Raw genomic sequence first — 25,966 nt, 5'->3', positions numbered from 1 at the left:
ACCAGAGGTGTAAGACAGGCAGGGGTGCGATGAGGGACAGCATGGGGGGCCAGAGGGCAGAAGAGAGCGGAGCTTACCCTCTATTTCTCCTCCTGGGGCAGAGATTTTCGACATACTCAGGTAGGTGGTGGCCACGATGTCATTGTGGGTAAGGCGGTCCCTGGAATAGGGGACAGAAAACACCTGAACAGGAGGGGGAGTGAAGACTGCAGCCCACCCAGAAGGAAGTGGCCTTGGTCGTACATCATTGAGGTCCCACACTTCCCACTGGGTGTGTTACTGAGGCCTGGTGATCCCAGAGAAGAGGAGACTGGAAATTAAGTGTTCTCAAGCCTCCTTGGTGGAAACCAATCCATCCCAACAACCATCAGCTCCCATCACCCAGCCCACACTGGGCTGCCAGCCTGGATGTCTTTGGGGACATGGCAGGTGGGAGGGAGGAGGTCAGAGGCAGGAGGTGGGAGGCTGCCCAGGGAGCCAGACCCTCAGACCCAGGCACAGCCAGGCTCCAGGAGCTCAAGAAATGTCCAAACCAAGGAGAAAACCAAGTAACCAGGAAGAAACTATCTCCAAGGCCATGATTTCTAACTAGCCAACACTGCCCTGACTAGTGTGGTTTAGTGGATTGAGCGCTGGCCTGTCAACCAAAAATGTCCTGTTCCCAGTTCAATTTCCAGTCAGGGCACACGCCTGGGTGGTGGGCCAGGTCCCCAGCTGAGGCACGCAAGAGGCAACCATTCAATGTATCTCTTGCACATGGATGTATCTCTCCCTGTCTTTCTCCCTCCCTTTCCCTCTCTCTAAAAGTAAATAAATAGAACCTTTAAACAATGAATAAGTACATTAGCCAATACTACTGCACCATTCCCTCCTGTATCTGACTTTTTACATGATGAAACACGGTTAACCTCCCTTATCTTTCAGAACCCTCTCAACAGCCTTAGAACACAGGCACTTTCATCGCCATCTCCGCTGCACACGAGAGGAAACAAGGACTTAGAGCCAGGCTGTCTGGGAGGGAGGGGCAGAGCCACCGCGCACAGCGCTCCGGACATGCTGGGCTTTTCAGGAGCAAGGCTTCGCCCCTCCCAACCCTCACAGGGGGCTGGGTGTGGAGCTCGAGGAGACTTACTGACTGGTGCACCCACCAGCCAACAGTGTCCTGTGCAGGCCCTCACTGGCCCCCTGCGATAGTGACGTATACCACCAGCACGCATTGATCAGCACCCACTGAAAGCCTGGCACTGTGCGAAAACCATCCCATGACCTAGGCCTCGTCCTCATGTCGGTCCTGTGAGGCGGGCACTCCAATTAGCCCCAACTCCAGATGAGACAGCTGAGGTTTACAAGGTTAAATCATTTGCCCAGATGGCAAAGCTGGGACTTGAGCAGCACGTGGCCAACATGGAAACCAGAGCTTTGATTGCAGCGACCTGCTGCTTCCTTGTCAGGCTAGACCGGGGGCTCTCAGTCCACTGACTCTGACCCCCAGGGGACGCTTGGCAATGTCCGGAGACGTTGTTGATACTGGGGGAGGGGTGCAGAAAGAGGCCACGGCTGCTGCTAAACATCCTACAATGTATCATACAGTCTCCCACATAAAAGAATTTTCCGGCCCACACGTCAGCACGCTGAGATTGAGAAACACTGGGCTGAGCAAGACCTATCTTATCTCCTTCAAGAAGTTTCCTGGGTGCATTCTCCCTCTGTTTTGGAGCCTGAAGGCCCTGTCTCCCTGCTTCCTGGTGTTTGGTCATAGTCAGTTCCAGGCAATGAATGCCACACCGAGCCCCACTGTGCAAGACACCTGCGCACGGCGATTTGCATCCTCTTTTAAGTCTCAGCCAGAACTCTGCTACTCCCTTCCTTTCTGTCTGTATTTCCCTGGGAGGTGATTAAGCTTCAGTATTAATTTTTTCCATCAGGGCGGGGGCTACACGGGGAAGATGAATTGTTAGCACAGATCTTTATCGCTTTTCCTGGTGCATGAGTTAGTATGAATTGGAGAGTTATAATTCCCTTAAACAGTTCACAGCGAGGTTATCAACACCCAATAACTGACAGGTGAGGGCACTTTTAAACTGCCTCCCTGACCAACCCTGGAAAAGCCCAGCGCTTGGGGAGGAACAGGTCTCTGGCATCTGGTCTTACCTGAGTCCGCTGAGGAAGGAAAGAGAACGGGAAGAGAGGTCTCATTTTAATAGGGGCAAGAGGAGGGGGGCTTGGGGGGGTTGTTTTTTAATGAAAAAAATGCTTAAAGAATCAAATGGAAGATTAAGTTACAGAGAAAAGGCCATGTGGACTAGATCATATTCCAGGATTCAGGTAATAACACAAGTTTATCTGAGTTTTCTGGGAAGAAAGCACTGTTCTGGGCAGGAACTTGCAGCGGGGGACGCCTCCTGGCCAGCTCTTGGGTTTGGGGGTTTGGGTTGCTTCTGGAAAATACAGCGAGTCCAAAAATAGACTCAGGGTAAAAATGCCACTTCGCCCCAGACCAGAGATGCAGCCGCCAGATTCCGTAATGTGTTTGGATTGCACAGCACTCTGCTGCCTGGGACACCGCTCACGGGGACTCAGGCAAGGCCCGTGCCCCCACACACGGGACAACTGCCCCGTGGGCACACGCACACACATGCATCCACACGCAGACATGCAGGCTCACCCCCCAACCCCCAGTCAACACAACACACACGTGTGCCCACACCCTGCACGCTAAGGTGGAGAGATCATCTGTGAACATAAGGCACATCTCCCCCCAACCCGCGTCCCCACGGAACATGCCGGCGGTCAGAGCCCAAGAGGCCGCTCCCCCCGGGCCCTCCCGGCTGCCCCCTTCCCTCCTCTAATGCTCACAAGCTGTTTCCTTGAGGCCTGGGGAACTGGCGAGCACTTCAACGGCTCTGTGGCCTGGGGGTTTTCCCTGGTCTCTCATTATCCTCCCGCCTGGGGGTGCCCTGGGCCTGGGACCAAAGGACAACACACTGGGAACCACAGAGCCAAGATTTTGGGGGGGCAGAGAAAGGACAACTCTCTCCCTTTGGAAAGCATGGTGTATAGAAGGCCCTAGAGATCAGTGTGTGGACCCCTAAGGGCCCTCTGGTGTGGGAGAGACCCCCTCAACGTAGCAGCAGGCAGTGTGGCCTGTGGTTGAAGTGTGGGCTTTGGGAGCAGTGGGCCTGGCCCCAGCCACTTCCCAGCTGTCACCTGGAGCAGATTACTCAGTCTCTGCCAACCTCCCTCCTCATCTGTGAAGAAGGGGTCAAGCTGAGGCTCAGGGGGGACTGTGCATGTAAAGTGGGCACAGGGCCTGACCCAGGCAGGCTCAGCCAGTGGTAGAGACTGCTCCTTCTCTGAGGGGCGCATGTGGGGGTTACCCTCACCTGCCAAAAGCCCAGCTGGCTGTCCTGCTCAGGCAGCCCTGCCACCTGGAGACCTCACTGCTCCATCCTCCCTACCCAGGGGTGTCACTGCCTGTGTCCACAGGAGCTCTGCTCTTTCCAGCCTCCTTGGCTTTGCTTCCGATACCCTCTTTACTGGAATGCCCTCACCCTGTACTTACAAAAACCCCACCTTCTCCAGGAAGCCCTCCTGGCCTTGGGGATCTCAGGCTCCCAGGGCCCTCCCAGCTCCACCTGGCCGCCCTCCTACCTGCCTCCAAGCAGGGCCGTGAGTAAGCTTCCCAAGAATGGTCCACACCCTCTCCTCTTCTGCCTCCCCCAGAGGAAACTGAGTCACCCAAACACACTAACACTGCATGCAGGCCGAAGGGAATGAAACTGAAAGACCCCCAAGGACAGCCACCTCTAAAGACCCTGAGCCCAGAGCTCACCAGTCCATGACACGAATCCTCATTTTCTCACACATGGAGGGAAACTACAGAGAGAAGAGATACATGTTGGTGTGGAGTCCTTTTGAAGAACCAGAAATCCGGACACAGGCAGGACACTGAGGAGGCCAGGAGCCTCGGACTTTGAGGGCTGGGCCCACCGGGGACGAGGCTCACCATGGCGGGCAGTGTGATGCTTTGGTTCCACTGAGGGTTGGCCGTCTTCTCCAGGATTTTGCTGCAGAGCTGGAAGACACAGAGGTAGTTGGAGCTCCTCAGGGACTCTGAACTCCCTTGGGGACCACCCCAGCTAGTGGCAGTTCTCTGTCCTGCTGGGCAGAAGGCCCTGAGGGCTTTGGGGTCCTGTGTGGTGGCCTAGACACAGGGAATCTTGGCAGAGACAGCTCAATGGTAAGTCAGGCCCAGAGCCAGGGAACAGACTGCCTGAATGCCACAGCCCTCACCCTTATTTTGGGGCTCAAATTCCCCCTTTCCTACCTCCTATTACAGGCAATGACCCTAAATGGGGAGGTTCTGCGTCCAGACTGACTTTCCTAGGGCCCTAGAGCCTGAGGCAATTCCTTTTGCCCACCAGCCCAGATCACCTGCCCCCTTGGAAGACTGTGAGCCCTAGGAGTTTACAGAGGGGGGAGGAGAAGGAGAGATGGGAGTGAAGGGCCAGGCCAGGGCCATGCACCAGCATCCAAGAGTGAGAGGAAAATTAAGTGAATATACAAACCCCGTAAGACACAGTCCGCCTCAGATCAGCCCTGCTCTTAAGACTTGGCTTTCCACAAACAAGAAACCTAGCAGAGGTGGAAATCGGATCCAAACCAGCAGCTCGAGTACTGGGCTCTGCCCTTGGAGTCCCCAGGGCCGCGCCAGGCCCCTTGGCCAGCTCAGGGCATCCTGCACCCACACAGTAAAGGCTCAGTGTCAGACGTATAGGACCCTGGTAGGTTTGCCTGTCCTGCATAGTAAGTGCTTTTGCAGAGCATTGACTATGGGCCCTGCATTGTGTGAAGCATTTTACAGGCATCATCTCACTTAACAAGCTACTGACCCAGGTCAGTGGTTTCAGCCCCTCCGTGAGACAAGACGATGGTGCGGCCAGGACTGCCTCTATCCTTGGTCCACCCGGTGCCAGCCCCAGTCCCCACCCTCTCCTCCCTGTGAGAGGAGCCCAGGCAAAGGCTGGGGCAGGGCCGGGTGCCAGGATGTGGTCCTCGTGTGATCAAAAGGAAAGAAGAGAGCCCGGCGACCCAACGACACGATGGGCGGGGCGGGAAGCAGCGCTCAGAAATGGGCTTACAAGGGGTTGTACTGTGCATAAAAAGATGCTCAACCTCCCTTGTGATAAAAGTAACACAAATAAAACTATTGAAATACCATTTCTCACCCATCAAGTCTGTGAAATTCTCTAAAAGCCAGGCAGCCCTCTGTTGGTAAGGCTTTGGGGAAACTCAACCTCTACAGAGGTCAACTGGCCACTCTCCAAATACCAAATGCACGCCCTGGCTGGTGTAGCTCGGTGCGTTGTGTGCCGGCCTGTGAACCAAAGGATGGCCAGTTCAATTCCCTGTCAGGGCACATGCCTGGGATGCAGGGTACGTGCCTAGGTCCTCGGTAGGGGGCACACAAGAGGCGACCATGCATTGATGTTCTTCTCCCTCTTTTCCTCCCTTTCCCTCTCTCTAAAAACAAGTAAATACAAGATGGGGGCGTAGGCAGAAACATTGTGCCTCCTCGCACAACCAAGTTTAAAGACAACAGTTTTAGTGACAAAAACGCAACCAAAATACAGAAAATTTAACTGTATGGAAGTCTAACAACAAACCATTCACCCAGGCCAGTAAGAGGGGCAGAGTCAGCGGCTGATGGAGCAGGTTGGGCAGGAAAGATCAGGGACCAGCGCAGGAGGAGCGCAGGAGCACAGGTGGCGGTTGGCGAATTCCAGGTGTGGGGTGGCAATGAGCAGACCCAGTGAGGGTGCAAGGTGGCTGGCTGACCACAGTCACATATTAGCGCGCAGATAAACCAGGCAAAGGAGCAAGCAGTGACACAGACAGCGTGAACCAGGGCCCCAGCGCTGGGAATTAAAGCCTAAGAGCACCAATTGAAAAAACTTTCAGTGGTCGAGGTGCCGGGAGAGGCTCCCAGGCTCACAGAGAGTTCATTGGAGAGACCCACAGGGTTCTGGAGGGTGCAAAAGCCCACATACCCAGGAGCCAGCACCAAAAGGGCCCAATTTGCTTGTGGGAAGTGGCAGAGGGGACCAAAATCCAAGAGAGAGGGGAACAAATGCCATTGCCCCTCTCTGACCCTGCCCCCACATACAGTGTCACAACGCAGCAACTGGGTTGACCTGCCCTGTTGAACATATAAGGCTCCGCCCCTCATACAGAACAGGTGTGAACAGACCAAAACATTATGGCTCAAGAAGAACCACTCAAAGCCCCAGAGCCAATACTTCTAAGCAACCAAGAGATAGCCAACCTATCAGATGCACATTTCAAAACACTGGTGATCAGGATGCTCACAGAACTGGCAGATTTTAGTCACAAACTAGAGAAACAAATGAAGGCTAAACTAAGTGAAATGAAGGGAAATGTACAGGAAACCAATAATGATGGAAAGGAAACTGGGACTCAAATCAAGGGAGTGGACCAGAAGGAAGAAAAAAATGAACAAACAAAAGAATGAAGAAACAAGAATTCAAAAAAATGAGGAGAGGTTTAGGAACCTCCAGAACATCTTTAAACATTCCAACATTCGAATTATAGGGGTACCAGAAGGGGTAGAGGAAGAGCAACAAGTGGAAAACTTATTTCAACAAATAATAAAATAGAACTTCCCCAATCTGGCAAAGGAAATAGACCTCCAGGAAATCCAGGAAGCACAGAGAGTCCCAAAGAAGTTGGATCCAAGAAGGAACACACCAAGGCACATCATAATTACATTACCTGAGATTAAAATGAAGGAGAGAATCCTAGAAGCAGCAAGAGATAAGGAGACAGTCACCTACATAGGAGTTCCCATCAGACTGTCAGCTGATTTCTCAAAAGAGACCTTCCAGGGAAGAAGGGGCTGGAAAGAAGTATTCCAAGTCATGAAATCCAAAGACCTACATCCAAGATTGCTCTATCCAGCAAAGCTTTCATTTAGAATGGAAGGGCAGATAAAGTGCTTCTCAGATAAGGTCAAGTTCAAGGAATTCATCATCACCAAGCCCTAATTATATGAAATGTTAAAGGGACTTATCTAAGAAAAAGAAGATAAAAAATATGAACAGTGAAAGGACAGCAAACTCACAGTTATTAACAACCACACCTAAAACCAAAGCAAACTAAGAGGACAGCTAGATCAGGAGCAGAACCATAGAAATTAAGATCTCATGGAGGGTTAGCAACAGGGGAGTGGGAGGAGGAGAAAGGGGGAGAAGGTACAGAAAATAAGTTGCATAGATGGTAGGTAGAAAATAGGGGGGAGGGCAAGAATAGTAGGGTAAATATACAAGCTAAAGAACTTGAGACACATGGTCATAAACTAAAGGGGGGAATGGTGGGGGAGGGGGTGTACAGGGTGGAGGGGAATGAAGGGTGGAATAGGACAAATGTAATAGCATAATCAATAAAATATATTTTTTAAAGTTTTTAAAAAGCAAATAAAATCTTTTTTAAAATACCACATGCAAATACCCTTTGACCTACCAATTCTACTTCTAGACATGTATCCTACAGAAATACCTGCACATGTGCAGAATGGCATATGTATGAGGTTATTCACTGCAGAATGGCTCATACTGGCAAGGATTTGGAATAATTCCTGTGTTTACCGACAAGAGGGCGGATTAAATAAATGTTGGTTTGGCCATACAACCAAGTACCATGTGGCTCTAAAAAGAATGAGTAAGGCTCTGTGATATGAAACAATCTCCAAGTTATCTTGTTAATTGGAAAGCTAAGTAATGAGGAAGGCCTGTACAGCATGTAGAATATAGTTAACACCGGTGTTGGTACATCTTAAAGTTGTTAAGGAGTAGATCCTGAGAGTTCTGATCACAAGGATAAAACCCTTGTGTTCTTTTAGGGGGGGATCTATATGAGAGGATGGATGTTAACTAAACTTACGACAATCAACTTCACAAAATAAGCCATTATGCTGCATGCCTCAAATCTATACAGCTCTATATGTCAATGATATCTCAATAAAGCTGGGGGAAATTAAAAAGCAAGGGGCAGAATAAGTATACTGGGCAAACACTTGTGTTAAAAGGGTAAAATCTAAGAATTTACAGACAGAGTTGCTTGCATATGCACAATGAAACTGGAATGATGCAAAGGAAACTAACTGCACTGGTTTCATTTGCAAGTGAGGACACGAACTGAAAAACTGCTGGATGAGCACAAAGTGAGGGGAGTTTTAATGATGGATGACGGAGGCAGATAGATGAGAGGTGGACACAAGTAGATGGGAGACAGAGACAGACATATGTACAGATATAGACAGATAAAGATAGATGATAGAGATTAGGTAAGCGGATGTGTATACATATGCTCCCCTCGGGGCTTCCCCCGAGAGAGCCACAGGGAGGGGGGTCTGGGAACCTGAAGAGCTGGTCCCATGGCCACAACCAGGCCAGCAGGCCTCTGGCCCAGAAGATCCCAACATCCCTCCCACATCCCGTTCACTGCCGTTCACACGCTCAGCCCAGGCAGCCCAAACTTCTCCTCCTTACCTTCTCTACACCTTTCAAAAACAAACAAACAAAACAACCTCCTTCACTTGCTGATAGAGTAGAATGAGCGCAAACTTTCTGGAGGGGCATTTGGCCACCTTTATCCAATACTTAAAAATAAACATGCCTTCGACCCTGTTCTAAGAACCTCCCCGTGGAAAAGCAGTGTGTGCACAAAGACTCCTGTGCACTGACTTGTCACAACGCTGTTCACAAAAGAGGAAAATTCCAACAAAAAATTATCCAAAAATAGGTTAAATATTATGTTGCATTCACCTAATACGACAGTATGCAGTCATTAAAAAACTGATTTCAAAGGCTGTTTGGTTATGACCTAAGAAAACATTAGAGGATGAAAGCAGTTTACCAAACTGCACAGGCGCAGCTGAGTCTCATTAGGGTGGTGGTTGCACATTCTTCAAACCACCAAGAACCCTGACCAGCAAACACGAACCACTGCTTCCCGGAAATACGGTGTTTGGTTCCTGCCGGCCTCTCTCACAACATTTTCGTCAATTACTCAGTATATAACTTTATGTTATAAGCGTTTCTGTTTAAAGACACCGTATTTAATACATACTGTTGATTCATTAACCTTGAATTCATGGTCTACAGCACCACCTCACTCCTGAATGAAGCTTGTCTAACACAGACTTCCTCCATACGCCTCACTGCCTTCTTGCACTTCCAAACACGGGAAAGCTCCGCAGCACTACACGTAGGGGCTCTTTTAAACAGTGAAATCACCAATAAAATGCAAAAAGAAAAAACAAAAACACATGACACTAAGCAGACCAAGGAAAGGACTGATGTACAAGATGAGAGCAGGAACAAGAAGGCGGAGCGTCACGTCGCACCTGCTCAGCGAGCAACGAGCCAGTGGGACGACTCGGACGTTTTTTACCCCTCTGCACATGCGCACAAGTGATCACGAAAGCGCTGTGAGTGCTGATTTTGGAGTTACAAATACATTTTAGCAAGTAGGCAAATTTGCAAATACAGAATCTGCAAGTAATTAAAACCAACTGAAACCTGAATCTGATCCCCCCCCCCCGCCAGGGATGGGATGGGGGTGAAACCAACGGGGGGGGGAGTGAGAAGTACGGAAAGGAAAACGTAGTAGCAGGGAATAGACACAAATGTCAACAGCGGTTGTCTTTGGAGCAGTGTGGGCTACGGAAATGTGGCTCATTTTCTTTTGTTTTTCTTGGGCTTCTCTGATTATTTTCTTTTTCTTTCTCTTTTTTCTTTCTTTTTTTTTTTCTTTTTTGCAATTAATTGGTTTTATTCTTGTACTCTGGTTTAAAAAAGTTGTTTTAAAGTTTCTCACTTTGTCCTCCAAGTATCTACACACACACACACACACACACACACCTCTGTCTCTGTCTCCCCAACCCTCTCTCCCCACAAGCCCCCATCTCTATCTCTATCTCAATCTCATTTCCCCAGTAGCTCCACCAAATCAGGTATGGTTCACACCTTAGATAATAGTGCCACCAAGTGTCCATAAGAGGAAATACAGAGAATGTCAGTCTGGGGTTGGTGGACACACAGAGGACAAAACCCCAGGGCTCCTCAGATCCAGATGCAATGAGAAAAGCTGACTGAGAGAGAGATGCAGGCAGGAAGGGGCGCAGAGAGAGTGTAGGGGAGGGCATGACAAGGTGACTGGGGTGGGGAGCGGACACCAAGGCCTGGGGACCAGCAGGCTAAATCTTTCAAGACAGGTCTCAGCTCCTGCCTCAGGACAAGCCCCTTCCTTCTAGAGGGAAAATGGAGGGTACAGCTTCTTGCACCAGACCCTGACCCCAAAGCCCAAAGATGCATGGGGGCAAGACCCCCAGCGAACACCTCCACCTCACTGTGAATGAGTTTGCAATCTGAGTCACCTCCCCCGCACACATCTGCTCTGAGACCATGTCAGATGGAGAGGTGGAGGAGCCAGCGTGAAGGGGCCAGCTTCAGGACAGTTCATACATCCCCACAATAATGACTGATTTCAACACAGAGAACTAATAAACATTGAGGTCCCATATTAATACTCGTAAGGACAGAGGAAGAAGAAAACTTCTTTTTACATAAAAAGCGCCAGCTGATAAAGAGAAGGAATGATAATGGGAAAATCACCACTTCACAATCCCAAGTACATGACAGGCTCAGGCAAGGAAGTCAAGGCCGCATAGAGCATTAGGTGAGAGGTGGCAGAACAGGATATCCACACAGCGCCAACGGAGCGCGCAAAGTACAACGGGGAGCATGTGCTTTGGCAAGGGAGAGATCTGGAAACACCACCCTCACCAAGTAATCAATCATCACCGATGATGGGGCCGGCTGACATTACCGCTTCCTGACATGATGCAATATGAGGTATGGAACATCGCCTATGATGCGTTCAGTATTTCATCTGAACCTAATCTGGTCTTGAGACCTAATTCCCAGTTTCCAGGAACTGCACGGGCCAGAGGGACAAGGCAAACAACGCGAGAAGGAGCAGTCAGACAGATTCAGAATGCAGACACACGGCCTGGGCTCTTGAAAGTTTCAGTGTCTCGGGGAGAGAAGAACGGGGCGGGGGCACGTGAAGGGTGCTCATGGAAGAGACAAAGAGGCACAACAACCAAATGCAAAGCACGAATTCCATTTTGGGGAAAATCTGTATGCACCATGTAATGTTAGGAAATAATTGTAAATTTCCTAGGTGTGATAATGTTATTGTGGTTATTAAGAATTCTCTTTTTCTCAGAAGATGCTTGCTGAGGACTTTAGAGGTGACAGCAGCAACTAGGTTTCAAACAATTTAGTGCAGATTGGGAGGGAGTATCTCTTTAGACAGAGAAAGTAAATGCCACAACATGTTAACGATTGTCTAATCGAGGCGGAGCCCATACCAGTGGTTGAATGTTCATTGAACTATTCTTTTAACTATTCTTTATGTTTTAAAACATTAAAGGGTTAGGGAAAAGTCTATTATTTATATGTAAGGAAAAAAACTAGAAAGATATCCACCAAACATGAACTTTGTATGGCGCCTAATGGGTAATTCGATTTACATTCTCCTGTATGTTTCAAAACTCCTTGATAAATATGCACATCAATAATAAAAGCAGGCAGTCTGAACATGAGATAGAAGGCAGAGGGAGTGAGCATAAACAAGGCCTTCTGAAATCAGGCCTGGACCTCAGCCATGAGCACCCCCCCCCCGCCTCCACGGCAGCTCCACCCCCAGACTTCAGGGGTCCCTTTGGTGGTGGGATGAGCAGGAAGACCCTGCTTCTTCCCAAAATGAACCTGAGATGACGTGGAAGGGAAATCTCAAAGCACTGCGAATGGGAACCCACACCACCTCGACCACCACCTCACCTGTTAGTGTCTATCGTTCATGTTTTTAACGCTTTCCGAGTTGTCCTAAACCTCCCAGTTGCCGCTGAAGCAACGGGCGAGGCAGCTGCAGGGCCCCACTCTCTGCCCTCCTCCCACAATTTTTTTAAGTAACCATTATATTTTTATGACATATTTTTAAAGTTTCCCTGACTTTACACCTTCACATCGAGTTCCAATTAAGCAATTGCTTAATTTCCCCCCAAATATTCCTGTCTCCACCCACTGTCCCTCTGCCTTCTCCACGTCCATCCACAAACATGTGACAGCCTCGGACACTCCAAGCAGACCCCATCCGCACGCGTGTGCACTGCAGCCCAGACAGCTAGGCCTGAGCCAGCGTCTCCGCTCCAGCCCCCATCTGTGTGCACACGCCCCCGGTGGGCGGCGCCACGGGCAGCAAGTCTGCACCTCGCCTGGCCTATCCTCTGCCCTTCCCTGAGAACCCTCCTGCGTCCCTGCTCCTTACCATTTTCCCTGCAAAGCTGACCTCCACAAAGGGATCCACCAAGTTCTTCTTGTTACTGTCAAAGCCAAAGAGCTGCTTCACGTTGTCCATCACGGCGTCGTCCACTGGAGAGAAGAACACATTGGTTGCTGTCCCACCTCCAAAACCCTGACTTCCCGCCTCCCGGTCTCCAGGTAGTCTCGGGAAAGAGAGAGAGGCTGTGGCACCTGCTCAGCCCACGGCCTCGCAGGTGGGAGGACCACCTCAGGACAGCAGCTGCTGAAGGCACCGCACCACTTCCTTGCCCAGCCCCCCACAGCTTGTTCACTGTGTCCCTGCTCTCAGTGTCTTTCAGGACAGGTCCACCAATTGATTGATTAGAAATCTACCTCAGCCCTGGCTGGCGTAGCTCAGTGGATTGAGCGCAGACTGCGAACCAAAGGGTCGCCAGTTCCATTACCAGTCAGGGCACATGCCCGGGTTGCAGGCCAGGTCCCCAGTGGGGGCAACGTGAGAGGCAACCACACACTGATGTTGATGTTTCTCTCTCTCTTTCTCCCTCCTTCCCCTCTCTCTAAAAATAAATAAGTAAAATCTCTTAAAAAAAGAAATCCACCTCAATAAAGGCAGTAAAGCCTGGTGTGGCCTGGTTGGTTGGGCATCATCCCACAAACTGAAAGGTCAGCAATCCGATTCCCAGTCAGTGCACACGCCTGGGCTGTGGGCCAGGTCTCCGGTCGAGTGCGTGTGAGAGGCAACCGATCAACCTTCCTCTCTCACGTCGATGTTTCTCTCCCTCTCTTTCTCTTTCCCTTCCCCTCTCTCTAAAAATCAATAAATAAAATCTTTTAAAAAGTAAGGGCAGTAAACATCCAGAAAAGGACTGGAAGTTGTTATAATAATATCCCATTATTGGTATCTGTTTGATATTTTCCTTTATATCTAACCAACAACTCAATTCTGGCTTTTTAATGAATTTTTACTCTATATTGCTCCAAACCAATATTCTGCTAACTTAGCCACAATGATAGGTAGATAGGTAGATGACAGATAGACAAATAGATAGATGATAGATATGTGCGTGTGAATGTACACGTATGGACGTGTTATCTGTAATGTACACACATATATGAATTAGGGAGAGGAAGGGACAGTTAAAGATCATATTCTAGCTAATGTCTATATGACTTCCACAGATGAGAATGACTGACAAATATTTAGGTTCCATTTACCCACCTATTTTGTTTTATTTCTATTTAAACAACATTGCAGAGAATTAAACATAGAATGCCTCCACCTTGAGCAAAGCAAACATTTCTATTTCCCCAGCCCCTTTGGAATCTCACCAGCTTTACTCTGCATAGTTGTAACCAATAAATGCAGAATGTTTTCAGTATGTATTTTAATGCCCACTTAATACCCATTACTTATTTAAAGGCTTTCCCCCATGATTTTGGTTCAAGTAAGCCTGTGCAGAAGGAACCCATTTCACTTATTGATGTCATTAGTCAAAGCAGAAACCCTCAACCAATTAGCTCTACACAAAATGTGTAGACAGGGACCCACGTAGCAAATGTTCTCACTGAGTCCGCTATGAACAGCACCTGGCTTCTGCCACCAGCACAGGCTCCCCAGCGGAAACTCAATGCCCACAGCACAACCGAACCACCCCAGGAGCCTCTGAAGACTGCTGGTGTTAGAGCCCTGCCCCAAAACAGTCCATCCGAGCCCCGGAGGCAGGGCCCAGGCGTCTGCACTTCAAAGCTCCCCGGTGGTGGTAACACACAGCCTGGGTCGATGCCCACAGCTCTAGAATATTAAGTACACAGTAAGCCCTCCCCGAATGTTGTCAATAGGTTCTGTGAATTTAAGCAAACCTACACATAAGGAAACCAATTTTACAATGGACTAATTGATGTAAACCAGAGTTAAGTTTGGGTGGTACCTCACCAATGTTATAACGAAAGCTATGGAACAAAGCAGCGTTATTCGAGGACCTGCTGTAGTCCCCCGGCATTTACCGAGCACGCCGCAGGGCCCCAGTTCAGGGCCGGCCCTGGTGAGAGGCCAGGCAGTGGCCTCACTGGCTACCCAGGAGGACAAGGACAGGGCCACTCTCAAGTGGCCCACTATTCCAGTTTGCTGGAATGCTTCCCCAGGACATACGGCTTTCAGTGCTGAAACCAGGACAGTCCAGGGCAAACTGGACACCCAGCTTTCATCTGTTGGAGGCACTGAGCCCTTCCAACAACTCAGTGACCGCTTCCCCCGCCCGGGGTCTGCCAATGTGCAGGCTGGGTCTCCTCGGGGAGAGAAGAAATCAGCGAGACCCCACCCTGAGCACAGAATAGAGTCCATATGGTGCTAACTCCCCCGTGAGAACCAAGAAAATGGGTCCATGAGGCTGAACAGCCAGAGCAGGCCTGAGGGACGCCAGCATGGAGCCCAGGGGCAGCTACTAGTCTCGAGACTTCCTGCATCTCTGTGAGTCCACCAGCACTGACATTACTTTTCATTAATTCCGACTACTTTTCTGATAAGAACAGTAAAAACCCTTGGGAAACCTAGAGAGAGGCTGAGGTTTCCCCAGAAGACAGAGCGGAGGGAGAGTCGGGCTGGACACTGAGCTGGTACATTCTGGGAGTGAGGACGCCAGGCCAGTGGGAGGCAGTGGGGAGCAGGGGGCAGCCGTTCCATCTGCTGCCCTCCAGCGGACTGATGCGGCCCAGCCCAGGGTCCCCGTCCCGCCCAGGGCTCAGACCCAGGGAAGTCACCAGACTCACTCTGTGGTAAGTCCTCGGCCCGGAAGACTCTCAGGCAGAAGTGTGCCCCCCGGAGAGCCACGCCGATGGGCCGGAGCAGGTTGCTTTCGATGTCCTCCTTGTCTTCAGAGGGGTCCTTTCTCTCGGGCTACAACACAAAACCAGGTGTGACTCCCTAAAGCGCCCCAGTGCCCTGCCCTGAACTGTTTCCCTTCCTCAACCAGCACCACCGAAGTGGCGCACACTGAACAAAGGCCAGTCGCTCCCCGCCACTGACTCGCGTGTAATCCCAGGCAGCTTCCTCACCCCGAGACTCTGTTTCGCCACCTGGGCGGTGGAGACAATTATAACAAGAAGAGAGACTGGGAAGAGAAGGTAGAACAAGAGGGCAGAGGACACGAGCACAGGGCGAAGCAGGTGGGAAGCGTGGGGCCTGGGAGACGAAGGTGGACACAGCAGAGGACGGGAGGGATGCAGGAGCCCCCCGCATTCCCCTCCGTGCAGCTCCAGCTCCCCAAAGGAGGCCGAGGTGGGAGCTCAGGATGGAGAGGGGAGTTTGGAAACAGCCCCTGTGGAGAATGAGATAAGGAATAAACCACACCCCAGCAAAGGAGGACGTTGGCAGCACCCATATTAACCAGCACCTCTGGGTGACTTCTGCCCCCAGAACTGACCAAGGAGTGGAGTAGACAGCGTGTGGTAGGAATAGTGGGGAACTCAAGGTACGCAGGAGACTGAGGGGCTAGTAAGCACATAGTGGGAATTAGGGTCTCAGGGTCCAGGCTGCGGGAGGAAAGAGCGTGGCAGCAGGGAGCCGGTGGGCTGGGAAACAGAGCAGCCACGAGCTGTCCCCTCAGCGAGGATGCACCACCAGTCAGCTGGCCGAGGGAGGGAAAGAGGCAGAAAGAGACTGGTGGGGAGAGAGATTTCCGAGCTCTGGCTCTTAAAAGAAGATCAGATATTGAGGGCTCATCAGGACATGTTACACCTCAAGGCAAAGATGGAGACCTACAAACAAGGACCCTCCTGGGCCAGCTCTGCCAGGTAGGGAAGAGCCTGGAGGACCAACAGAGGGGGAAAGAACCAGTGAAGCGCCTCTGAAGGAGGAGGCAGAGCTGAAGGTGGGAAGGGCAGCTGCAGTGAGAAACCGGAGATGGCAGCCCCTCCCATCCCAGAGGCCCGAGGAGAGTTGGAGCAGAAAATAGGGGCTTCTCCCCTAGCCGGTTTTAAGAGGAGTGGCTTCATGGGGGAACAAGAAGGTTCCAATGAATAGGAAGAAGAGGAGGGATTGTTTTACAAAAGGACAATAGATTCAGAGATGCCTCGTGGAAGAAGTGAGAAGTACAATGGCAGAGAGATGGGATGCAGAGGGTCAGGGCAGGAGTGTGTGGGATGAGAGAGCAGGGACAGGTGCCCTGGGCTGGGGCTTGTGCTCCTGAGCCCCGGGCCCCGCACAGCACCCTGGGTTCTCCCTCCCCCCACCTTTCCACTGGGGATTCTCTGATCAGCCAGCTCCTCGTCCTTGGTAGCCTCATGGGATTTGCCCTCTGCCTTCACAATTACACATGGCTGTCCCTGGGCAACCCCACCTCCCACCACCCTTCCCCTGGAGATCCCTTCCCAGCTCTCCCCTCATCCCGGCCGTCACAGGCTGGAGAGAGAGGGCCAGAGCTGACAGCTGCCCACCGCCACCCCGCCATCTCTCCTTTCTAGAAGCCCCCGCCACCCCCACACACGGCTCTCTCCTCCACTTCTCCCTGCGTCATCGACCAAGCCACGGTCAGGTGCTCACCTTGCCTTGATGACTTCGGTGCCTGCCTCACCCTTTGCCTATCTGATTTCCAATTCTTCCATGAGATAATCAATGTCCAGCCCCAGCCAGGGAGCTCAGTTGGTTAGAGCATCGTCCTGATATGCCAAGGTTGTGGATTCAATCTCCAGTCAGGGCACATACAAGAAGCAACCAATGAATAAGTGGAACAACAAATCAATCTCTCTCTCTCAAATTAATAAGTAAATTTTTTTACAAAGATAATCAACATCCATGGGGACAAGCCATCAGCAGCCCAGTCCCTGTCCTCCACCAACAGCGCCTTAGTCTCCTGTCCCCTGCAGTTGCTGGAGGTGGGGCTGTACCTCCGCTGTTATATGTTAATTAGACCTCGATTAAAAAAGCATTAAGAAAAGAAAAATACACATGTACTTTTGCATATCTTTCTGGGAGGATATGCAAAAATACATTAATAACAGCCCTCTCTGAGTAGTAGAATTATGAGTGATTAATTTTTATTTATACTGTTCCACATATTCTACATTTCTCATAATTACTATGTATTATTTTTTTAAGATTTTATTTATTTATTTTTATTTTAGAGAGAGGGGAAGGGAGGAAGAAAAAGAGGGAGAGAAACATCAATGTGTGGTTGCCTCTCATGTGCCCCACGCTGCGGACCTGGCTGCAACCCAGGCATGTGCCCCAACTGGGAACTGAACTGGGAACCCTTTGGTTCACAGGCCCACGCTCAACCCACTGAGCTACACCAGCCAGGGGGCTTAGTGTATATTCTTTTAAATCAGAAAAACTGAAGTATTTTTGTTTGTTTGTTGTCTGGTCTTCCACTACCAGGGGAAGGTGCTGGGAGGCAGACCCAGGGGCGTGTGCTCACCGGCGCTTCATCTCCAGGCCCCAACACACAGAGGCTTGCTTTCAGGTAGCCCCTGGCGCCAGCAGAGAAATCATCAGGGTCTGAGAGCAGCAGCCACTTCCTGAGATAGGCATGTCCTGAGCGAGACAACATCCATCGGTGACCGCAGAACTGGAAAGACCCGTGTCTGAAACCACATCCGGGAGCCCAGGGCAGACTACGTTTGGCTTGGGTGAAGGACTTGTGTGCGGGACCCAAGTTCTAGAATAAAAGATACTCGGAGAGTGCGAGCAGGTCTGAGTTAGGAAGGTTAACAGAAACCCCTGTAAGAGGCTGCCAAAGCCAGATCCAAGGCCATTTCCCTCTCTCCCTCGGGAAGTGACCAGAGCAGAGCAGAAACCAGGGTACAGAGAAACCCTAGATTTGTCAACCAAATGGCCCGACCCACCCGGTCTGAGGTGACCCAGCCGCCAGCCACGTTTGCTTGGGGCCTTCCAGGTATAGTGTCCCTGTTGAGGCCCGCTGACCCCCTCCGGAGGGTTGGGTCTCCTGCAGACTTGTTCCACCTGGACGGTGAAAGCCTGCCCTCCCCCCTCCTGCAGCTCTCACCTCCAGGCTCAAACCCCGCCTCTACTTCTAAGCCCCCCTGGGGGAACAGCGCATGTCCCTGACGGTTGTCCCCTAGCAGCCTCTGGACCCCACTGCAAGAACCCGGACAAGGTGGGCAGGACGAGACTCACGGGGCTCTCTGTAGACGGTGCCCACATCCATCTGAAATTAAACAGAGGAGGAGACACACTTGAAACTCTGGGCCCTGGAGCGTCACCTGGGTGTGGTGTGTTACATCACCCAATGAACCACAATTGGAAGAACATTTAGAAACATGGGGAGAGTTCCTCATTTGATATTATTCATGAAAAGAAAGTGGAATACATTTTAATTGAAGTTTGGTAAAGTATATCTGTGCATAGAAAAGAAAGAGGAAAGGAAATACAACAAAACTGTAACTGCTCTCTCTGGGTGGTAGATTTGGGTGGTTTTTATTTTATTTTTACTATTTCCTGTATTTTATAATTTTCTTTTTTTTTTAAATCATAGATTAGTGTGACCCACAAGGATCTTTCTCAAGGCTCTCCCTGTCTGTGGGAAGGGAAGGACCCAACTTCAGGGCATGCCTCGCTCCAAGTTGTAAAACTCCCTCCTATCATAAAAATGTGAGCTTTTTTCCTGTTTTTCCCTCTGGATAAAGTCAATTAACTGACCCAGATGGTCATCCCCCGATTACCGGGTCAAGTTAGGACACAGGAGCGAGGGTGCTGTCAAATCTGCCTACTTGGCGACGAGGTACTGTCCACCCTGAGACCACGTACGGAATGGGTCTGTCTGCTGGGCTGCGTAAGATGACTCCTTCACCAGCTCCTAAATCCCTGTGATGCACAGCCTCGGCTGGTGTGGTGGTTATCCAGTAACAAAAGTGTCCCCTTTTCCTACCACCTTTGCGGAGAGGGTCTCCGGGCTGGCAGATTTTGCTTTGTTTTATTTTGATTTGTTTTGTTAGTTATATTTCACCAATACAGACCAAGACAGGCAGAATCTCTGGGGTGCCAACCCTGGCACGTTATCCACAGAGCCCCCACTAACACGGATAAGTGAGAACTGACTGCTTGCAAAGAAAATAAACAATTACCCGGAACTCCCCGATGAGAGCGTCTGTCCTGAGGGAACGGGAGTCTACCACCTAGAGGAAACGATAAATTAAAACTCTCATTTACAAGTACATGTTGGGCCAGTAGCTCTTCCCTCCCTTACTCTATTCCACAGACTGTGCTAAGCCATCTTTAACCCACACAAGGCCACTACGAGTACGTGCCATTACTATCCCCATTTCAGAGATGAACAAACAGAGGCAAAGAGAGATTACAGGACCGGCACAGAATAGTGCAACCCCTAAGTGGCAGAGGCAGGGTGAGAGTCCACTTTGGCTCCAGAGTGCACACTTTTAACCACTAAACTCTCTTGCCTTTTGGAGGAAAGGAGGAAAGAGCCGCTGGGGCCCAGAGAGAAAATCTTGGGGGAAAACAGGCACACAGACAAATAACATACGATGAAAATCAGTGTGCTCAGTGCAGGGACCATTGCAGGACCCTGTCCCCTGACACCTGGGGTGCTGACAGCAGGGTCTCCCCCTCGGCTGCCGCCCCCGTCTCAACTACTAACGGCATCTCTGTGACCGGCAGAGCTTTGGGGTGAGCTGCTCCACGGTGCCCGAGCCCTGGGCCTTCAGGCCTCTCACACACAGGGACAGTGACAGGGATGTGTGTGCACAGCCCTCGGAGAACGCCCTGACCACCCGAACGTACCGTGATAAAGATGGGCTCATCAAACAGCTCCACCGGAGAGTCAAACACGTTGAAGAAGAGAGTCTGTTGGTTCAGGGCAAAGGGAGATGAGTGTGCGCCTGCTGATCCCCAGGCAGGGGTAGGTCAGCCACCGACCACAGCCTTCGGGTCTGGTCCACACCACACAGAAAGTGCGGAGTGAGCTCAGCACAGCACTGAGCTCTGGGGACTTAACGGGTGTTGGGATGTTCCGCCCCTGACCTCACAGAGGTTGTCATCTCAGGGACAGAGGGTGGCTGGCCCTGCAAGATGACAGGGATGTGGCACTGTGGGAACTCGAGGCATTTTCTCATATAGCTTATTCGAGACCTGGCACACCTTTCCACCCAGTGTTAGCGCCATAAGTAAAAACTGAAGGAAGTGCCGGGGGTCTGCTGTGTGCTCCCAATTCAGAGGGCCCACCGAGGTCCTGGCCCTAATACCCCATGCCTCCCACCTCATTGAAGAGTGGGCTGTTTCCCTTGTGGATCCGAGTCCGCTTGGTCTGTCCGGAGGCAGTGACCTTGACCACAGGCTTGATGTTCACCCCTGGCAGCTGGCGCCCCTCAATCACCTGGACCCTGATCTGAAAGCCAGGACAGGGTGTGAGCAGGAGGAAAGCAGAAGTGGTCAGAAACACACACACGGAGACATACACACACACCCATCCCTGCCCCCAAAGAGTCAGAAATCTCAGGGACCATCCTCACTGCTGGCTTCTTGAGAAGGGTATTTAAAAAGAATTAAGAGTCTTGTGCAAAAAAAATCAGACCTTCCCACCAAGGTCCCTTGCACCTATAAATCCCATTGCTCCACATAAGAGTTGCCAGGCTCCCCCAGCATTAAATCCCAGGACGCAGCCCGGGGTGCATTCAGCCATTAGCACCTCGGGCCCTTTGACACTGACGTGTTCACGGGGCAGGAACAGTCTTCATGGGCAATTCCCCCAGAGACTGCGCCCAGGGAGCGGAGCGCCCCCTCTCAGCTCTGTGTAAGGTGCAGGGCCGCCTCCAGACCCAAGGAACCAATTGCGAGTTTTTTCCACTGAACTGTAAGTAAATGAAGGTGTCAAGAATATGTGCTTCCAAATGTAGGCAAAGTGTTTAAAACATGATATTTTAAAATAGTAAAACAATTTTCATGGAAAAATAGTGTGTTTACTGGTTCCAATGTCTAATCAGCAGTTATTTATTTATTGATAGACTTTTAAAAAAATAGCATACTATAAAAGAATATATTATTAAACACAATGGAAAGGTAGATAAGTGGTTTTTATTCTCTTTGTTGTCTTATCCAAATTTTCTACAATAAAAATATTCATTTTCTAAGGTGGAAAAAACCAATAAGAACATGTCTTGGGAATAACAATAAAAATAAGCTAGAATTTTGTCTTTCAGGCAAACGTGGTACTGATAGCAAGCACTTTTGCCTAACTTACTGTGTTTTAGATACAAAATATATTTTTACTATTTTTTGCACTTAATGAAGATTTGTTTCCTATTTTTAACTTTAAAAGGACATAGTTCTAAAGAGTTAAGTACCACTAAATGCAACTATATCAAAATGGAAAATTCTGTAGAAAAGCAAACAAGTAAAGCAACGGACCAAAATTAAAAGGCAAATAAAATGGAATGGATTTTGGATAAAAATGTGTCAAAGGGTTGGTATTAGTTTTATTCTCTGAAGAGCCTGAATGAATTCAAATTTCACAGACTTTCAGAAAAGCCCGCGGCCATAAGGAAGGGCATGATGGTACAGAGAAAAGGAAGCTAGCTACACAGAGCTTCTTAGATTTGGAGGTCTCGTTAAAATGCAAATTCTGGTTCTGCTCGTCTAGGGTTCTGCGTTTCTGCCCAGCACCCACACGGCTGGTGCACAGCTGCTGGTCGAGGACCACACTGAGTAGCAGCAGCTGGCCAGCCAGAAAAACTCTGGATGGGAAACAAGTAACAGGTGCGAGTTAAGCTGAGTCTCTACAGTGCACCACCCCACCTTTTAAAGAGCAAAACCAGGGGCTGAGTACAGGCCTATTCTGAGGCCCCAAGGCCCGGGAACACCAGACTTCCCCCTAGGAGAGCTGCAGGGTCTTCCCTAAGACGGGACAGACAAGCAGGCACCGGTACCAGCAGCTGTTGACCCACTAAAGCGGGGGACTGTGGTCAGGGAGCGTCAGCCCATTACCTGGAAGTCCTGCGGCTTGTCCGACAGCACCTTACTGGGCGTGGGTGTGCTTCTCTTCCTCTTATTCCCAGGGTGGTATGGGGGAGGGTGGGAAGCTGGCTTTTTCGGAGTGGTAGGAGCCCCGGGGCCTGGGACACCACTCGGATCCAGGAACGGCTCTGCCTCGTCTCCCGTGAGTCCCTGGTCCTCGGTGTCCTCCTCTCCTCCTGTGTCTGGGAGGAGAGGGTGCTAATGAGTTCTGGGTCCCTCTGGCCCTGCCCCTGGACCAGCCGAGCTAATGGAGGATCCAAAGGGCCTGGGCATCAATATTGCCCCTCTCCTTCTCCCATCGATGAGCCAGGGTGGATAAGGAAGGAAGAAGAGGAACTTCCAAGAGCTAAAACGTGAGGGCAGTCAGTCCAGTTAGTCAACAGGGAGGAAAGAGAATGGCCCTCGCCCTCCCCACCATGTCCTGCAGGGTGGACCCCTCTGACCGCCTTGTCCCCCTCCTGTGAGCTGACGATGGCAACAAGGAGATGGTTATGGGTAATAGAGCTGGGAGCAGGACAGCCCTGGCTGTGTCTCACCCGTGGGAGCCAGCCACTTCTTTCCAGAGTATCTCGTGTCCACAGTGCTGTCACTGAGCAGGGACCAAGTCTCGGCCTGGCTCTGTCTCCCACCTGGCACGTGGGCAGGGCACAGCCCCAGGAGGGGAGGAGGGAGCTGGGTGAGGGAGGCCAGCCTGGCTCCTCCTCTCCCACCCGACCCTGCTCTTCCTGCCCCGCCCCCCCCCCAGCCTGACACAAGCTCAGGCACAGATGCCTCGTCCGTTGGGGACTGTCCCTCTCACTGCCTTCTAAACAGGACTGGGAGTCGGCCACCCCTAAGAGCCTCCCCTGAGCTGCATGAACCTAGCTCTGTCAGAGCCACATTCAGGGCCCTGGACACTCCCGCCCTCTGTCACCAGAAGCACTCCTTCTGCCCCCTCAGCCCGGACCCCAGTCCAGAGTGAGTGCCATCTCCAAGCTCAGACGGTGCAAGCCTCAACAAGAGGGGCCCTGCTCTGCCCCCTCACCAAGAACCCCACACAGGGCTGGGACCAGGACAGGCTTAGGGCACATGGACGCAGGGCTGCTGGGGTTTAAGGCTGTGTTTGCCTCTAGGTCTCTTCATCATGAGAGAAACTGGAGACTATTTCTGGTGGGCGAATTCTCACCTGGCCTATCGGTGTAGCTTCCTGCCCACCCAGCTGGCCCGCTGGACCACCCTGGCCCCACCACTGCTAAGCCAGCCACCCTGAGCTTGGTCCTCTCTCAACAAGCCCAGCAGGGGCAAATGAAGAGACCTGAAGGCCCCTGGAACTTGGCTAATTGTTGGCTCTTTTCACAAATGATACACTACACACCCGGAGAGGGAGAGTGGCCTGTCCAAAGTCACACAGCTACTTGGTGTCAAAGGCAACACTGGAACTCATGTCTCCTAACTACAACCCAGAGTTCTTTCCATAAAAATCAAGCTCTTCTGTCACATGTCTTCACCAAAGGCCTGCTAAATGCCAGGGCAGGGAGGCACTGGGCTCTGGGGACTGGGAGGGGCCTCAGGTGCCACCTGGTGCAAACCCAGCCCAGCACAGGCATAGCTTCTGGAGCACCCACCCATGCGAAGCTGCACAGTGTAGAGCACCCAGCCCAGGCACAGCTCCCTCCCTGGACAGCTGGGCGAGGTGGGTCCACATACTCATCCTAGGGGAACACACCCGCCCGTCTTTCCTGCACAGCAAGAAGCCACTCTCAGGACTGCCACCCGCCAGTGTCCATTCTTCTCCCCTCACCTGGGGAGGGTGGCACAAGCTGCTGAAGCCTCCCTGTGGCCCCCACCCCTGGGCTTGAGATCCTCGGCCAGGCTTCTCCCCCTGGGCCCTGCCAATGTGAGGGGGCTCCTCACCTGCCATCATATCCTGGTCAGGCAGAGTCGGGGAGGGTTCCAGAGGAGTGGTGGGTAGGAAGAGGGGCACAGCTCCAGGGACTGGCGTGTAGGACACCTGCAGGACCAGCGAGGCCTGGGAGAGATAGGCGAGGGGATGACAGGTTAGGGCATCGGCCCCAGACCACCGTCCTCCACCGTCTTTCCTGTTCCCTTCATCCCTCCACCAAGGAAGGTGGCTCTGACAGGTCAGGTTTGCAGGAGGCTGCAGGAGAGCCTCCCCTAAGGGTCCATCGGCACAGTCCGGAGGTTAAAAGCACAGAATCTGAAGTCAGGGTCCAAACCGGAGGAGCTGTGCAACCTAGGGTAGGATCTGTAACCTCTCTGTGCTTTAATTTCCTCCTCTGTAAGATGAGGGTAGTAATAGCAATAGCGCCTTCCCCGTGGGCCCAATGAGCATTAAATGAGTTGATAGAGCACATGATAAGCTTCTATAAATGACTCAGCGATCCAGTATCTTCTGCAGGACTTTTCCACTCTCAGCCCAGGCCTGTCTTCAGGAAAAAGCCCCCTTGACCGCTCTGCTCAGTCCACGGCCCTCCCCTGTGTCTCCGCAGATAGCTCAGGCTTATTCTGCTCAGCCCCATCCCTGAGACAGGTGTCCTGAACCTCTGCTCTCACAAAAGCGCCTCTGTCCCCACCTCACTGCCAGGGGCTCCAGCTTTGACCAGCCAACAGGAGAGTGACTGGGTGCGTCACTCACATGGACGGAGGAAGGCTGCCTTGTGCCCCCACCCCAGCTGCCTCCACCGTGACCCTTGCACTGTTCCAAGAGGTCCCTGAACCCGAAGGAAAGGGACAGTCGCAGCAGGCTGTCCAGCCTTGTAGCTCCTAGGCCAGTGGGGGCCCGGCAGAGCCTTCCCCAGAACCCCAGATCCAACAGGCCTCCTGGGGTGGCCTCATTTTAATCAATCAAAGTAATAAATCTTCTATTGTTTAAAGTTTGGAAAGTTCAAACCCCTTAAAAAAAGGCAAAAGGAAACAAATTGCTGTAATTCCACCGCTGTTCACACTTCCGTGTTCTCCCCGATTGTTTTGAACAGTGCACAGCTCTGTCACATACAAAATGCTTCTCTTCTACTTAATGTTACACAATAAGCACTCCCCCAGGTTTTGACAAACCCTTATAAACATAATTGTTAATGATGCACAATATCATCTGAGTGGCTCTGGTATAACTCATTAGGCATCTATTTCTACTGAAGAAATTAGGGATGTCCAGAAACTCCTGGAGCAAATTCTGATTCTGAGACGGAAGGCACGCAAGGCCTTGGATGTATATCCAGCTTTGGGGCTTGAACCCTCCAGACTGGGGTCTGAGCAGGGGCAGCCAGGCTAAGTAAAGGCGGGGCTGCTGGGAGGGTGAGGCTCAGAACGCTGAGGAAGGAGGCCCTGGAGAAAGCCCGCGGAAGACAATGAAGCCCTGAGTCCCGGATCCGAGTCATTACCTAAGGGCCGCTGCAGGTTCCCAAACCACCACCTGGTGTCGCCACCCGTGCAGCCAGCGCATGCCTCTCAGGCGCCTCAAGCTTCTGTAACCCAAAGGAGGAAAAAGCACAGCTTCTGGGGCCCCGCCCCAAACATCCAGACCTGCCCATAGCCAGGCCTGAACGCTGGAGACTCCAATTCAGGTCCGCGTGGATCT

The 25,966-nt window shown here is 51.3% G+C and overlaps 1 protein-coding gene across 21 annotated transcripts in view; it reads right to left on the bottom strand.

Annotated features, from left to right (window-relative positions):
- Positions 1 to 25,966, bottom strand: part of DYSF (dysferlin) — a 203,049-nt gene that overhangs the window by 125,501 nt on the left and 51,582 nt on the right. For 11 of the 21 annotated variants that reach the window (XM_053663323.1, XM_053663332.1, XM_053663328.1 and 8 more), the window contains exons 5-17: positions 24,283 to 24,397; positions 22,926 to 23,018; positions 22,360 to 22,571; positions 20,636 to 20,764; positions 20,161 to 20,223; positions 19,488 to 19,538; positions 18,541 to 18,571; positions 17,822 to 17,937; positions 15,177 to 15,303; positions 12,415 to 12,518; positions 4,007 to 4,075; positions 3,833 to 3,876; positions 78 to 160 (exon numbers count right to left, since the gene is read on the bottom strand). In XM_053663323.1, coding sequence (XP_053519298.1) covers positions 78 to 160; positions 3,833 to 3,876; positions 4,007 to 4,075; positions 12,415 to 12,518; positions 15,177 to 15,303; positions 17,822 to 17,937; positions 18,541 to 18,571; positions 19,488 to 19,538; positions 20,161 to 20,223; positions 20,636 to 20,764; positions 22,360 to 22,571; positions 22,926 to 23,018; positions 24,283 to 24,397 — 1,237 coding nt within the window. The remainder of the gene's footprint in view (positions 1 to 77; positions 161 to 3,832; positions 3,877 to 4,006; positions 4,076 to 12,414; positions 12,519 to 15,176; positions 15,304 to 17,821; positions 17,938 to 18,540; positions 18,572 to 19,487; positions 19,539 to 20,160; positions 20,224 to 20,635; positions 20,765 to 22,359; positions 22,572 to 22,925; positions 23,019 to 24,282; positions 24,398 to 25,966) is intronic. The other 10 variants (XM_053663330.1, XM_053663334.1, XM_053663340.1 and 7 more) reach the window with 1 other exon arrangement.

This window comes from Artibeus jamaicensis, unplaced genomic scaffold (genome assembly GCF_021234435.1).
Source record: "Artibeus jamaicensis isolate MK-2021 breed Jamaican fruit bat unplaced genomic scaffold, CSHL_Jam_final contig_3174, whole genome shotgun sequence".
In the NCBI taxonomy this organism is placed as follows: domain Eukaryota; kingdom Metazoa; phylum Chordata; class Mammalia; order Chiroptera; family Phyllostomidae; genus Artibeus; species Artibeus jamaicensis.
This window is presented reverse-complemented; position numbering and strand designations above follow the sequence as displayed.